The sequence below is a fragment of the Rhinopithecus roxellana genome, chromosome 8, assembly GCF_007565055.1.
Source record: "Rhinopithecus roxellana isolate Shanxi Qingling chromosome 8, ASM756505v1, whole genome shotgun sequence".
NCBI lineage: Eukaryota > Metazoa > Chordata > Mammalia > Primates > Cercopithecidae > Rhinopithecus > Rhinopithecus roxellana.
This window is the reverse complement of record NC_044556.1, coordinates 55,009,371-55,024,582: the sequence shown is the minus strand read 5'-3', so window position 1 is coordinate 55,024,582 and position 15,212 is coordinate 55,009,371. Positions and strand designations below refer to the sequence as shown.

At 44.9% G+C, this 15,212-nt stretch overlaps 1 protein-coding gene and 1 non-coding gene across 2 annotated transcripts; one reads left to right on the top strand and one right to left on the bottom strand.

Annotated features, from left to right (window-relative positions):
• The first annotated feature begins 1,189 nt into the window (after positions 1 to 1,189).
• TRNAN-GUU lies at positions 1,190 to 1,263 on the top strand. The gene has a single exon. It is a non-coding gene; the product is annotated as a tRNA-Asn (tRNA).
• Positions 1,264 to 2,674: 1,411 nt separating this feature from the next.
• On the bottom strand, positions 2,675 to 11,748 carry LOC104671953 (low affinity immunoglobulin gamma Fc region receptor III). The gene is given in 6 exon segments (XM_010375596.2): positions 2,675 to 4,118; positions 6,237 to 6,494; positions 10,091 to 10,348; positions 10,690 to 10,710; positions 11,380 to 11,670; positions 11,673 to 11,748. Coding segments are annotated over 6 exon segments (1,077 nt in total). The 5' UTR covers positions 11,734 to 11,748; the 3' UTR covers positions 2,675 to 3,930.
• Positions 11,749 to 15,212: the final 3,464 nt, after the last annotated feature.

The following is a 15,212-nucleotide window of genomic DNA, read 5'->3' as shown; positions in this document are numbered from 1 at the left end:
GAACATATGGTGTTTGGTTTTCTGTTCTTGCGATAGTTTGCTGAGAATGATGGTTTCCAGCTGCATCCATGTCCCTACAAAGGACATGAACTCATTCTTTTTTATGGCTGCATAGTATTCCATAGTGTATATGTGCCACATTTTCTTAATCCACTCTATCATTGATGGACATTTGGGTTGGTTCCAAGTCTTTGCTATTGTGAATAGTGCCACAATAAACATACGTGTGCATGGGTGGGGAACATCACACACTGGGACCTGTTGTGGATGGAGAGAGGGGGGAAGGGATAACATTAGGAGCTATACCTAATGTAAATGACGAAGTAATGGGTGCAGCACACCAACATGGCACATGTATACATATGTAACAAACCTGCACGTTGTGCACATGTACCCTAGAACTTAAAGTAAACATATAAAAAAAGAGTTAAAGAAAAAAAATAGCTTTTTAGACCCAGCACTGACGAGGTTCCCTAGGTCGATGGTGGTGGGATTAGGGGTCTCTGTCCTCAGATATTTGGATCTGGATATATCAGTATGAAAGTCCTTAAATTGCAGGCATTTTTTTAAAAAATATTTTTTATTTCCAAGCTGAATACCATTAATTGGAATGTTACAGGCTTTTTAAGCTCCGTGTTCTGCCTGCGTGTCTAATATGCCGGTAGAAATCTTTCAAAACAGCGGGGGTTGAAGACCAATTTTGTAATACAAAACTCACTTACTTAGATATCACATTTTGCTGGACGTAATTGGACCCATAAGAAAGTATTTTTAATGCTCACGATAATAAGCTTATTATGAGTCAGCACTAAACGTGTGCACATGCATACATAAATTGTCTACATCAGCAAAAAAAGCTTATCGTCGTACTTCTCCGACCAAAATCAACTGAACCCCCGAACCCACAGAGAGCATCCATTTTAGATTCCCCAAAGACCCTTCGTTCCTGCATCCTCTTCTGCTCTCCTTTTTCTCAGCCTCTTCTGGTGGAAGCTGAGTCCTGTTCCAGATCTACGCAAGTGCTAGCGCGGAAAAAAGACCTGCCTCGCTCAGGGCTATGAACTGCGCCCTGAAGCACGGAAAACTGATTGTGTCACAGGTTTCAAATCAGCCTCAGTTATTTTTGGAGACGTAGAGTGAGCCTTTTTTCTTCAGTGAAGTGAGTTGGCAGCCAAATCCCCCAACGTCCGTCTCTGTGGCGCAATCGGTTAGCGCGTTCGGCTGTTAACCGAAAGGTTGGTGGTTCGAGCCCACCCAGGGACGGAAGTGACGTTTTGTAAAACTCAGGTTTTTAAGAAACTTTGAAAAACCGCTTTCGATGCTAACCACCCGGTTCGCTGGGACCGCGGCTCTCTCAAAACCAGCCGGGAGCCCTGCCAGCTGACCTCAGCATCGTGTAGTTCACACTGTCCTCTTCCGCCTTAGTGCTGTACGGGTAATTTTGAGGTATTGGTTTTTCCGACTAGGGTTGTAATTTTAACTTTTAGCTGCTTAACCAGTGCAGTTACGTTATGAAACTTCCATCTTTAAGAAAATTTACTGACCAAAGGAAGTAAGTACTAATAATCCTAAAACGAATTGTCTTTCCACCAAACCTGTGCCTGCCTTGCTTTTCTATTTCCTAACTCAGAAAACGGGCACTATGTGTGGAACCTGGTCCTTAGTTACGCCGTGTACTGCTGGCTGCCAATTCTTGGAGAGTCTGCCTTCTAAATACCTTATTGATTAAGCACCTTCCTCTCCAGCCTCACCGCCAGTTACTTCCTTATTGCTGCCTTTGGGTTACTGCATCCTGCCTTGCCGCCCTAGCTGGCTTCCTGTCTTCAACTCTCCTGTCCCGTCCATCCATGAAGTAGTTGTCAGAGAATCCTTCTAAAATACTATAGGGTACAAACCTGGTCTGCTTAAAATCCGTCAATGTACTGCAGGGTCTGATACCATCTCCTTAGTTTGGAAGGCAATGCCCTTCATCATCTGGCCCTGAAACTCTTTCCTCTCCCACAGCGACACAGAACCAAACTGCTTTCTTGGTTTTAAATCTTTGCCTATGAACCTTGGGCTTTTCTTCTCTTCTTTGCCTAGCAAACTCCTACTCATCCTTCATGACCACATCCCCCAAATCAAGCCTCTTTTCTGCAGCCCTTTCTTCATTCTCTTCCTATTTAACTGTTTTTCTCACTAGAAATAAAGCTTCTCCAGGGAATGACCCCTGTATTTTTTCATCTGATATCTTCAGCACCTGAACTCAAACTTGCACATTGTAGGTGGTAAATAAATGTGAGTTTAATGTCCAAGGTTTCCAAATGCACTTGTGTCATGTCTGAATCTTATGTAATATTTATGTATGTAATCTAGCTTGAATCGTCTTGGTATATAGCTCATAATTCATACAATCAGGCTGACCCTCTACCTCTGCCCAGGCCTCTACCTCCTGTGTAGCTGTACCTTCTCCTATCTGCCCCAATGCTCTGAAACTATCTCTAATGCCTATTCACCCTCCTATCCCATACTTCCCATAAGAATCCGCCTTAACCCAATTGTCTCAGCAAGATTTGGAAAGCAAGCTAGCTAATTCTTAAGAGTTGTGGTGAGATGGTTGCTAGGAGGAGGGGGTGTTTCTCACCAATCCAAACCAATCTCTGTTACAGTCCTGGACAAAGGGAAGAAGAAATAATTTTATCATTCATATTTTATCACCATGGTTTTCCCATCTTCTATCTAAGAGTAGCATGCAAGATCTTGTAAAATGCTTTATTGGAACCAAGAAATGCTGTACTTAAAACTTCCAAAACAGAGACAGCTAAAGCTTTCTTTCATAAGCAACAACGGTCTTCTCCATCCCCACCTCATTGGAAGTGACATGATGAAAGATTTGAAAGTTTCATAATTTAACTCAGTGAAGCTCAGTAGTACTTTTAGTAGTGGTTATACAACATTTGTTTAATAAATGCAATGAACAAAGCTATACCGGAATTAGATATTGAAACAGAAAAGGTGGTTTTACAGTCCCTGCCCTTCTTACTACCCTGGTCAAAAAAGTATTTTCACCTCCTGTCCTTTCCTTCCGGTGTGTTTGTGGTCAGTTCTTTCTTCTCAGGCTTTCTCATTCTGACGCTGAGATAGTTCTGTTCACTTAGCTTAACTTGGGACAGTGACACAAGGTTTGTTCTGTACTTTCTTTCCCACCCCACCCCCGCCCTAATCCTCAGTCCCCTTCCTAGGACCATTTTCTACACCTAGCATTAAGGGGGCTCATCATTATATACCTGGAGGTGGTCCAGTTCTGATAGACTCCCCTGGAAGACTCAATTCTACCCCACCGTCATGATTTCTGGTTAATTCCACTACGGCTAATGTTCTAGGAAGACAGCCTTATCTCTGGGCTCAGATGGGGACACCTCCCTTAGTCTATCCTGGACTACCCTGCTATTTCTCAGCCATTCTTTCATTGGTCCCACTGAATTTCCTAGATCCCCAGCAGTTCCCACACTCCGTATGGCCCTGCCTCAACTATTAACTCTACTTATCCATTTATTTAGGAACAATTATTTTCTTTTTTTCCTTCTAAACTGGGTAATTTATAATAGGAACAAGTTTTATATGTTTAAAGGATTACCATCCCTGGCCTGTATTGTTGCTTTCCTGTGAGGGAATGTTGGGACAGAAAACGTGTTTGTGTAGCTCTGAAACTTCAATACCAACGAATGTAGCTACTCACTGGGACTTCCCTGTAGGCACTTGAAGATCATAGGCCTTTCCCTTCCACTGGAGACCAAGGAAAAATCGAGAGTTGGGTAAGGGATCTGGGCTCTGAGTTCTATGTTTCCTGCTGCTTGTGGAGAGGCCTAAAGAGGATGATGGGGTTGCAAATCCAGAGAAAGGTTCAGAGATGCTGCTGCCACTGCTCTTATTACCCCCACGGGATGGGAGTCATTTGTCTTGAGGGTCTTTGCTCCATTTAAATTTATGGTCCTTCCAGTCCCTTGTTGAGCTTGGAATGTTTTTCTTCACAGAGAAATATAGTCCTGTGTCCACTGCAAAAAGGAGTACCATCACCAGGCAGAAAGAGACTCGGTACCCAGGTGGAAAGAATGATGAGATGGATGACACTGCCAAATCTGTTAGGAGAAGTGGAGAGATGGAAAAAAAAAAGAGTCACTAAGGCAGATATTTGGAACAAACAGTGAGGTCACCAGTAGAGTCTTTGACACCTGCCAAAAGACAAGTGGTAGGAATGGTGGAGAAGTCTGGGGGAAAGTATTGCTTCCTCCCATTGGTTCCTGATCTTAGTGCTATCTGAGCAGAGGACAGCTCACCAAACACTTAGCAAAGGCTCCTGCTTGTTTGACAGAGATGTGACAGGGAGCATTAGCAAGTTAGGTTGTAAGCTAGGTTTTGTGTGATAGTTAAGAAATTGTCAGACAATGCTATTGTCTAGAAACTGGGACAGATTTGTTGATTTTGTATTTCAATTTTTTAAACTCTTGATTTTGATATATTTCCAAACTTAAAAAAAATTACCAGAATAGTATAAAGAAATCTCGGCCGGGCGCGGTGGCTCAAGCCTGTAATCCCAGCACTTTGGGAGGCCGAGACAGGCGGATCACGAGGTCAGGAGATCGAGACCATCCTGGCTAATACGGTGAAACCCCGTCTCTACTAAAAATACAAAAAAAAACTAGCCGGGCGAGGTGGCGGCGCCTGTAGTCCCAGCTACTCGGGAGGCTGAGGCAGGAGAATGGCGGGAACCCGGGAGGCGGAGCTTGCAGTGAGCTGAGATCCGGCCACTGCACTCCAGCCTGGGCGGCAGAGCGAGACTCCGTCTGAAAAAAAAAAAAAAAAAAAAAAAAAAAAAAAAAAAAAAAAAGAAATCTCATATGTACTTTACCCAGATCCACTCATTGTTTTCATGTTACCCCATTTGCTTTATTCACTCTCTTTCCCTAACCACTTGGGAGTATTTATTTTCAGTTTAAAGTGTCATGAAATTATTTTGGTACAAATTGTGACATTGTAGTGTCAAAATCTCAAAAGGTGGCCAGGCGCAGTGGCTCAAGCCTGTAATCCCAGCACTTTGGGAGGCCGAGACGGGCGGATCACAAGGTCAGGAGATCGATACCATCCTGGCTAACACGGTGAAACCTCGTCTCTACTAAAAAATACAAAAAAACTAGCCGGGCGAGGTGCCGGGCGCCTGTAGTCTCAGCTACTCGGGAGGCTGAGGCAGGAGAATGGCGTAAAACCTGGGAGGTGGAGCTTGCAGTGAGCCGAGATTCAGCCACTGCACTCCAGCCTGGGCGACAGAGTGAGACTCTGTCTCAAAAAAAAAAAAAAAAGAAAGAAATCTCAAAAGGTGTTTTGCTGCCTTTCTACATGCAAATTGTTTACAATTTATGTCTTGGGCTAGTTACAGATAGAAGTTCTGTGAAACTGGAAAGTCCAGGCATACCACTCTAGAGCTATGATTCTGGAGGCTGGTGCTGAAACTAGAGATGTTTTGTGGATGACTTAATTGGGATCATAAGAGGTTAGTGTTTATTCAGATCTTTTACTTAATGGTTAAATATACAGGCTTTGAAGTCTTTGATGTGACCTTAGGGACAGCTTATTTATTTTAGCACCTCAGTTACTTCATCTGTAAAATGGAATAAATATTACCTATCTCATGTTGTGAAGGTCCACTATGATAGTCAAACCAGGTGCGTGTAAAGAATTATTTAGCACAGAGTCTAGCACACTGAAAGGTGCCCAATAAATGTCAGCTTATTTTTGTTACAGCAGAAGAAACTGGGGTTCAGAGAGACTAAGTGGTTCACCTCTGGTCAGATGGTTAATTAGCTGCAGAGCCGGAACCCAGGTTCTAGGCTCTTTCTGTGAGGGGATGAGGGGCTCCTGCCAGTTTGGATTGTGGCTAAAAGGCTTGGATAAGAAGGAGACCAGTATGATAGGAACATATGACATCGTGGGTGTGATTAGGGTAAGGAAAGACAGAGGTATTTATTGGGGAGGAGATGTGGCTTCTGCTCCTGCCATCATGCTGCAGAGTGAATGACACCTCTTAGCTACCCCAAAAGAATGGACCGAAAGAGAGATGCAAACTTACCCTGCAATCAGGGACTTTTGGGACCTCCTGCTGATCACCGGGGGGGACCAGCATATGAAGAAGTGTGTGTAAGAATTGGGAATCTCCTCCCAACTCAACTTCCCTGGGCATTCCAGGGTGTCACATGTCTCACCTTGAGTGATGGTGATGTTCACAGTCTCTGAAGATACATTTTTACTCCCAATAAGTCCCCTGCAGAAGTAGGAGCCGCTGTCTTTAAGTGTGGCTTTTGGAATGTAGAAGTCAGAATTCTGATGAAAATACTTCCTGCCTTTGCCATTCTGTAAATATGTGACCTTATGCAGAAGAGTGTTCTTCCAGCTGTGACACCTCAGGTGAATAGAGTCTTCCTCCTTGAACACCTGCCGAGGGGCCTGGAGCAACAGCCAGCCTGAAAGACACAGAGACACCCCGGGCCCGGGAGGCCTCAGCTCTCAGTGCAGAGCTTTGTGAAGGGGCCATGTACCATCCAGATTCTGGGTCATAAGGGAAAGCCGGATTGGGAGTCAACCCTGCATAGCTCCCTTTGGGGAAGAGCTGATGGGGCCCTACAAGAGAACTGAAGTCATACCAAGACCTTTGTCTAATGGGGAAGAGGGACACACACACACATATGATCAACACACAGAGTTAGAGCAGAGGGACTAAGCAAGGAGGTAAGTGAGAAGCAACGAAGGGCATATCTGCAGGATCCGTAAGTGCTAGACTTAGATTTGCTGTGGCAGGTGACAAGGAGTCATAGTAAGTTCTAGATCAGAGTAAAAATTGCATTTGAAAATGATGATTTTTTTGCCCTATTAGAGAAAAGGTAGATTTCAGAAGGAATAGGCAATCGAAGGAATATTGAAAGACTCTTGTGGCAGTCAGGAATAAGGTGATGATGGCCACAGAGTGGCTGCAGAAATTGTGAAGGAGAACTTAATGTAAACATCAGGAATGGGAAGGGCATGACTGGTAGTGCTCAGCGTGGCGATTGGTGGTTTCTGAGGTGTCACAGGGCCTCAATGAGACCAACTTTATTACTGAGCATGGCCTTCAAGAAAGGAAATTCTTATATCGCCAGAGCTTATTCTCACAATCATGTCACCAAGTAATCAGACTTCACAGAGAGAGAACATGAAGTCATGGTCGGGAAAGGGCCTGAATAATTAAAAAATAATGATATTGTAGATAAATATTATAATGGCATAAGAAAATATTCATGAGACAATGTTAAGTTAAAAAAGCATAATACAGGCCGGGCGCGGTGGCTCAAGCCTGTAATCCCAGCACTTTGGGAGGCCGAGACGGGCGGATCATGAGGTCAGGAGATCGAGACCATCCTGGCTAACACGGTGAAACCCCGTCTCTACTAAAAAATACCAAAAACTAGCCGGGCGAGGTGGCGGGCGCCTGTAGTCCCAGCTACTCGGGAGGCTGAGGCAGGAGAATGGCATAAACCCGGGAGGCGGAGCTTGCAGTGAGCTGAGATCCGGCCACTGCACTCCAGCCTGGGCGACAGAGCGAGACTCCATCTCAAAAAAAAAAAAAAAAAAAAAAAGCATAATACTTAAAATATCTTAAAAAGTATTATGCACAGAAAAAAAGAAGGGTATGCACTTACATGTTAACAGGGGCTTTCTCTGAAGGAGTGGGACTGAAGGACATTTTAAATTTTTCCTGTTTTCTTTTATGTATTTTTGAAATTGACCCCAAATGGCTTTTGTAATAAGAACAAAATAAACTTTACTATAATTTTATTTTTTAAATCTACATTCTCAGGTTGAATTACTATAATTTTAAAAATCTACTACCTGATGCTAAACAAAATTGGTAGGCCGTGTGTTGGTCATGATTCTCTACCACAAAGGTTTGCTAAACAGAAAGTAATCTTTATTACCTATTAAGATATATCATTTATCAAAAGAAGCCATGTGCCTATCTATCCACTTACTTTTCAGCAGAGAGATGAAACATTATTAGCATAAAGTCATGGTTAGTATATAGTCTGGTGGCCTTTGGAGGAACATTCTTGTTCCAATCTGTGCTGTCATGGACTCAGTGAATGTCCATATGTATATTCCTTCAAGTGATATTTCATCAAGCACTCACTATGTATGACACACTGCAGACTGGAGATACCCAGACGACTGGACATATAGTTCTCAGCCTCAAAGAATCTAAGTCTAGACACCGAAACATAAATATTCAGAAATAATCACAATACCATATAATGAGTGCTACAATAGGCTAAGAATAAAGGACTGCAGGGCCGACTAGATTGAAATAAAGAAATTCTGCCTGAAAGAAGTAAAGAATGCAGGCCAGGCGCAGTGGCTCATGTCTGTAATCCTATTACTTTGGGAGTCCAAGGCGGGTGGATCTCGAGGTCAGGAGATCGAGACCATCCTGGCTGACACGGTGAAACCCCGTCTCTACTAAAAATACAAAAAATTAGCCGGGCGAGGTGTCGGGCGCCTGTAGTCCCAGCTACTCCGGAGGCTGAGGCAGGAGAATGGTGTAAACCCGGGAGGTGGAGCTTGCAGTGAGCTGAGATCCGGCCACTGCACTCCAGCCTGGGAGACAGAGCCAGACTCCGTCTCAAAAAAAAAAAAAAAAAAAAAAAATTAGCCGGGTGTGTTGGCGGGCGCCGGTAGTCCCAGCTACTCAGGAGGCTGAGGCAGGAGAATGGCGTAAACCCGGGAGGAGGAGCTTGCAGTGAGCTGGGATCCGGTCACTGCACTCCAGCCTGGGCAACAGAGCAAGACTCTGTCTCAAAAAAAAAAAAAAAAAAAAAGAAATGGACATTCCTTCTTGTAGCTCTGGAGAGTGAAAACCATGTCAGTTGAGTGGTACTGTCAGAGGCCAAAGAGCCATAAAAATCAGTTTCAGAGGCCCAATTCCATGGAGCTCTCTTGCAGATCCACCTCTTTATGCCCTTCTTCCCCCAAGGCTTGTTCCACCCATAAACATTGTATGAATGGAACAGCCATGGAAGTAGAGTTTGGTTTGCAGGGTGACACTGCAGGGACCAGGCTATGTGGTAAGATTGTAGGGACACCAGGAAAGACCCCTGCCTTCGAAGTGTTTCTCCTACCTGTGTCTGTTGTCTATATTCTGTTAATAGTACACAAGGACTTGCATCTCATGATTAATGTGCAGACTGAACATATATCTGCCTCTATTGGAAGAGATATCACATTACCAAATTTATGCTTAAGTATAGGTTTGAGTATAGCATTGATGAGGAGAGAGAAAGATACGATGCTAGGCCAATAGGATTGCTTTGCGAGGTTGCTTAGGGCATTACATATCTGAGAGTGAGGAGGAGATTGAGGTCCTAACACCAAATTCATAAATTTATTCAATAAATATTATTGGCCAGGCGCGGTGGCTCACGCCTGTAATCCCAGCACTTTGGGAGGCCAAGGCATGTGAATCACTTGAGGTCAGGAGTTTGAGACCAGACTAATCAACATAATGAAACCCTGTCTCTATTAAAAATACAAAAATTAGCTGGATGTGGTGGCGGGCACCTGTAATCTCAGCTACTCGGGAGGCTGAGGAAGGAGAATCACTAGAACCCGGGAGGCAGAAGTTGCAGTGAACCAAGATTGCACCATTGCACTCCAGCCTAGGTGACAGAATGAGACTCTGTCTCAAAAAATAAAATTAAAAAAAAATGAAAATAAATAAATAAATATTATTGAGCATCTATGCCAAGGCCTAACCTTCACATGACACATTCACATTGTATGCATTCCATATGGTGCTTCCTGGAATTGTGCAGTGCAGCCGTCCTATATCTATTGTCTTACAGGCTTTGACATTTTGCCCAAGACCTACTTAGAGCTAGGACTACAACCCTGATACCATTCAGTGGGACCACAGATCATCTCATCTTAGCTTTTATCTCTAAGAATATCATCTCTGGCTCTTCCCAAGTATTTCAGCACCCTTTGTTTCACCCTTTATTGGTGATTTTCCTCTTTCCCTTCATCAACTCACCGATATGGACTTCCAGCTGCACCGGGTCACTGAGTGTGGAGAGTCTTGTCTGGCACCTGTACTCTCCACTGTTGTTGACTCTGGCAGCAGCAATGAAGTAGCTCGAGGTCTGGCTTGAGATGAGGCTCTCATTGTGAAACCACTGTGTGGAATTGTCCTCAGGGGAGTAGGTTCCCTGGCACTTCAGGGTCACACTGTCGTTCTCAAGCACCGTGTACCATTGAGGCTCCAGGAACACCACAGCCTTTGGGAGATCTTCTGAGGAGCCAAGAGAATGTGGGGTGAGGACAGGGAGAGGAGCAGGCTCTACACTGCCATTCCCAGGGACCCTCAAAGCTAGAATGAGCTCATTGCAAACCCATGCTTGGTGACTCAGTTTTAGAGCATCTTGGCCCCATTTTTGGCCTGTTCAGTATCTTGAGAAAAACTGGCCAGAGAAGCATAGGGCCCAGTTCTGCTGTACTGGAGGAACTATCCCTGCTAACCCCACGTCAGCATTTTCCCATTCAGGAAGCATTTCCCAATATCTTATTGCCACAATATCATATGTCCCCATACGTGCCCCACTGGGTCAATCCAAGACCATGAAGCTGACTCACCAGCCCGCATGCCAGCTGAAACTGCAAGAAAAAAGAGTAAATCAAACATTGAGTAGAGGCAGAGATCAGAGTGATTAGAATGTAGAGTGAGTTTAAAATTCCCCTGCCCTCCCCTGCCCCAGAAGCCCAATGTTCCCAAGAATCGGGATGTTTCTAGTGGAAACCTTCTTGCTACCTGCTCTCTGGTCTCCAGTTTTCATGCCTCTTGCACCAATGTCAACCCAAATCCCTATTTTCAACACTACTCCCTTACCCCTTGCTCCCTGTGCAAACTCACAAATTAAGCATACAGGTTGAATTTCCCTGAACCAAACCACAGAAACAGCCTCAACCCATATCCCCACAAGAAAGGGTAAAAATTAAAAGTCATAGAGGAGAACACTGGAATGTCGAACTGAAAGAGACAGACCTTAGGGACCATCTAATCCAAACTCTTCAGTTCCACATAGTGATTCTGAGACCCAGAGGGGTGAAGTTACTGGCCTCACTCATGAGTATGCTTGAATTGGAACCAGCATTCTCCTCATTTCTAGCCCTATCTTGGCTTGTCCTAGGAGCTCAATCCATGGCTATAGATGTAGTGAGGGGTCCCATCCCTTGGTGGGAGTCTCATCCCTAGCCCGAAAAGGGGTCCCTGCTGAACCCAAGGCATCTCAAACTGCTCCCTCAACCAGGGAGACCCTGACTTACCTAGAAGTAGCAGAGCAGTTGGGAGGAGCAGCTGCCACATGATGCCACGCTGGAGTGGACAAGTCACCACAGATATCCGGAGCCCTAAAGGGACCAAGCTGACTAGAAAGGAGGAAGTAAACAGCCTTTCCCCAGCCTCTCCACCCATCTCTGTCACCCACCAGGTTCCTTTTCTCAAAACTTCATCTGACTTCTCAATCTGAAGGCTGGCAAGGGAGCCCCATCATAGAACAGGAACAGGAAGGAAAGAGCCTGGAGGCGAAGTGGGTGGGTCTGCCCCCTTTACTCCTCAGAGGTCTGCAGCTGAGCATCTGAGGGCACATGCAGAATCTGCCGGAGAGTGCCCTCCGCCATCCCAGGATGCTTGCCCCCATCTCCTGGGTTTGGATCCACCCAGCACCAAGAATGGGACAGCAAGACCCTGGGGATGAGATTCAAGGTGGGAGGAGCATTCTCTGAGGGCTTCCTTCATTTCACCTCAGAACTTCTCACTCTCCTGCCTGACCCAGACTCATCTATCTCTAGCCAAGGCCCTGCCTGCACACAGAAAGTAGTCCTTTCAAATCTTCTAGTCTCTGCCTCAATATTATCTCCACCCAGAGCTTCTTTCAAAATTCAAAATTCAAAATCTATATGCTCCTGGGATATGTAATCCACAGGAGCTACTGACTTTTTAGTGTGATTTAGTCATTAGATTTCCAGGTTAGAAGAAACCCAGGTAGGGGAGAGAAATGGGCCCTGGAAGAACGAGTCACCAGTGAAAGGCCAAAACGATCACAGAAAAGATGGGGGTGGGGAGGGGCGAGGACAGGAACTCTTTACCTTCCTCGTGCTTCCCGTGCTTCCCGTGTTACCCGGTTCTGCAGATTTAGCTCAGGTCCCTCGGGGCCACTGGATCTGGGCTGGTCTGTCAGCCTAGTAGCTGGGGCTCCAGGGCTCCTTGCCAGAAAAGGTGGAGGAGGGTGGCCAGGAAGTGGGAGGGTTGTTAACCTCTTCTCTCCAGATTCTCCCCCATACCCCCATGTTGTTGACTCTCACAATGGTCTAGGTCCCAGGCAGAAAACCAGATGACTCTGCTTGATAGTGCCACTCCCCCAGTGGACTCCTGGACATCTGGGACAGGTCTCACCTGGATTAGAAAAGCCCAGGAGGCGAGCAGCAGGCCCGTGTGGGCACCTGATGCTTGTTAGGGGTGGAGTGGAGGCAGGGGCTGACACAGGTGGTCGCAGACCTTTGCTTTAAATGAATGCTCTTTCTACTCCAGAGTGACATTAAAACCACTACTCAGGTTTTGTTTTTATTTGTGTGTTTCATTTGGCTCCTGGGTGGAGTTAATTGATCCTCCCATCGCCATCCAGGTGCCCACCCCTCCCTGCACAGAGTCTTGTAGCAGCCCATCCTCCACAGGCCCTTTGATTGGACAATGGAAATGAACCCAGGCAGCCATTCCAGTTCTCCTTCTCAAGTGACTCATCTACACCTTGCAAAATCCAGACAAGTATCTGGAAACTTAAGTTCCTTGCTGTAGCCCTTCAGATGCTTATCTGGGAAACCTAAAGCAGAAACAATGCCTTCAGGGCTAAGGATGGTCTCTGAGGCAAAAGGTAGATATCTCTCAATTCTTTCTTCTTTTCAGATATCCAAGTGGCTTTCTGCCACGTGACTTCTAATGCAAGGCCTTCACTTTGTTTTCCTTCTTTGAGGTCTTATTTTCTTATCTGATTCCTCTTTCGTCTGTGGCTCTCCAATGGAGGGAGGAATTCTTAGCTGCCAAAAGGGTGGGCTAGATAGGAAGAAGAGGAGAGAGCACAGGAGGAGAGAAAGGGACCGCAACAGAATGGGAAGCTTTCAGGGGGTTTTCATTGAGTGGTTGTTGAATAATTCTCAAATTGAGTGTTGTTGGAGTTGTAAGGGTTAATTTTACAGTAATGGATAAAATGCAAAATTTTGGCCTATGGTGGCTTATTGTAATCCCAGCACTTTGGAAGGCCAAGGTGAGGTGGAAGGATTGCTTGAGGCCAGGAATTTGAGACCAGCCTAGGCAACATAGCAACACCCCATCTGTACTAATATAGTAATAATAATAATAGCCAGATGTGGTAGTGCATGCCTGTAGTCCCAGCTACGCAGGAGGCTGAGGCAGGAGGATTGCTTGAGCCCCGGAGTTAGAGGCTACAGTGAGTTATGTTCACGGTACTGCACTCCAGTCTGGGCAACAGAGTGAGACCCTGACCCTTGGGAAAAAAAAAAAAGCAAAATTTTTACAAAAGAGCGGATGGTCTTAGGATATCATATACTGAAGTGTTTGTCTTCATGTTTGCTTTTCTTTCTTCTCCTTCCCTTTTTCCTCCCTCCCCTCTTCTTCTCTCCTTTTCTTATTGGAAGGCCAGGCACAGCAGAAGTTTCTGACTGTGGAGGTCAGTTGATTGTCATCCCCTAGAACTTACAGTTTCTTAGGGGGAGAACATCAGGTAAGTATTTGGAGTGCTAGAGGGACTGTGACAGTATTTATGAAATGCTGTGTATGCACAAAGAAGACAGTGGCTAATTCTATCCGAGGGAGGAGTGTACATGGAAGAGAGAACACTTTAATTAGATCGCAAAAGATTCAGCAGGAAGATTTTTGAGGGAAATAGGCATTCCAGACAAAAGGAGCAGCATGAGCAAAGACTTGGAGTGAAATAGGCTGTCATGTTTGCAGAGCTGCTTGTAGTAGTCCACAAGTGTAGTTGGGTGTAGTTCCACAAGTGTAGTGAGTACTACAAAGGAGAAGCACAGGTTCCAAAAGGATTAAGATGCCTGGGTCTCACATGAGTCTGGGTGAAATCCCAACTCCACCACTTATTTAACCTTCCAGCCCTCAGTTTCCTTATCTGTAAAGTGAGGCTAACAATAATGGCACTCATGGCTTAAATGAGATAATGCAGATAAAATTGTTGGTTCCATATTTGGTACCACACCTGCTGATTACTATTGTAAGTACAAGATGGCAGGTTGAGACCTTCCTCAATTTTCTAAATTAGGTTGTGACCCCCACCCCAACCTCCACCCCAACTCCTTTAGGAGTTTGTGCTTCTCATTTGTAAACTCATTGCATTTGTGGACTGAAAGGTCTTGGAGAGATTACCCCTGTACCCTCGACATTTAGCACAAGGGCAGGCACATACTAGGCACTCAATTAGTATTTATCAGGCAGAGTTTTGTATGTCAGGATGAACAGTACATATTGTATTCTAAAAGCTAATGGGAACTAATACAAAGGCTTTAAACTGGGGAGTCACAGGATCTGTTTTATATTTTATGAAAACTACTCTGATAGTAGTCCAAGGAATAAGTTAGAGGGGAGAGAGATGAAAGGTGGAGGGAAAAGTTGGAAGATTATTTCAACAATCTAGTTGAGACAAAAGCCATTCTGTTTAAAAAGTGGATATGCAATGGAAGCGTCTAGGAGAGAAGTTGGGAAGGAAGGATAGACAAGACTTGGTGAGTGATTGGCTGAGGGATGATGAAGAGGGAGAGGTCTGGGTGATGCTTGGATTTCTAATTTGGGTGATAAGGAGGATGGCAGTACCTTTCATGGACAAAAGAAAAATGGGAAGATGAGCAGGCTTTGGGAGGGACAGACAATAATCTTAGCTTTTGATGTTATTGAGTTTGAGGTAGCTATGAAAGTTTCAGGTGAAGATTTCAAGTAGGCAGTGAGACTATATGGCCCTGGAACTAAGAAGACAGGCCTTGACAAAAGACACAATTTAGGAGACACCAACACGGTTGAGGTTTCAAACCTCTGACAAAAACCTTTGGGCCCTCTCCCAAGAAAGGATGCAAATATA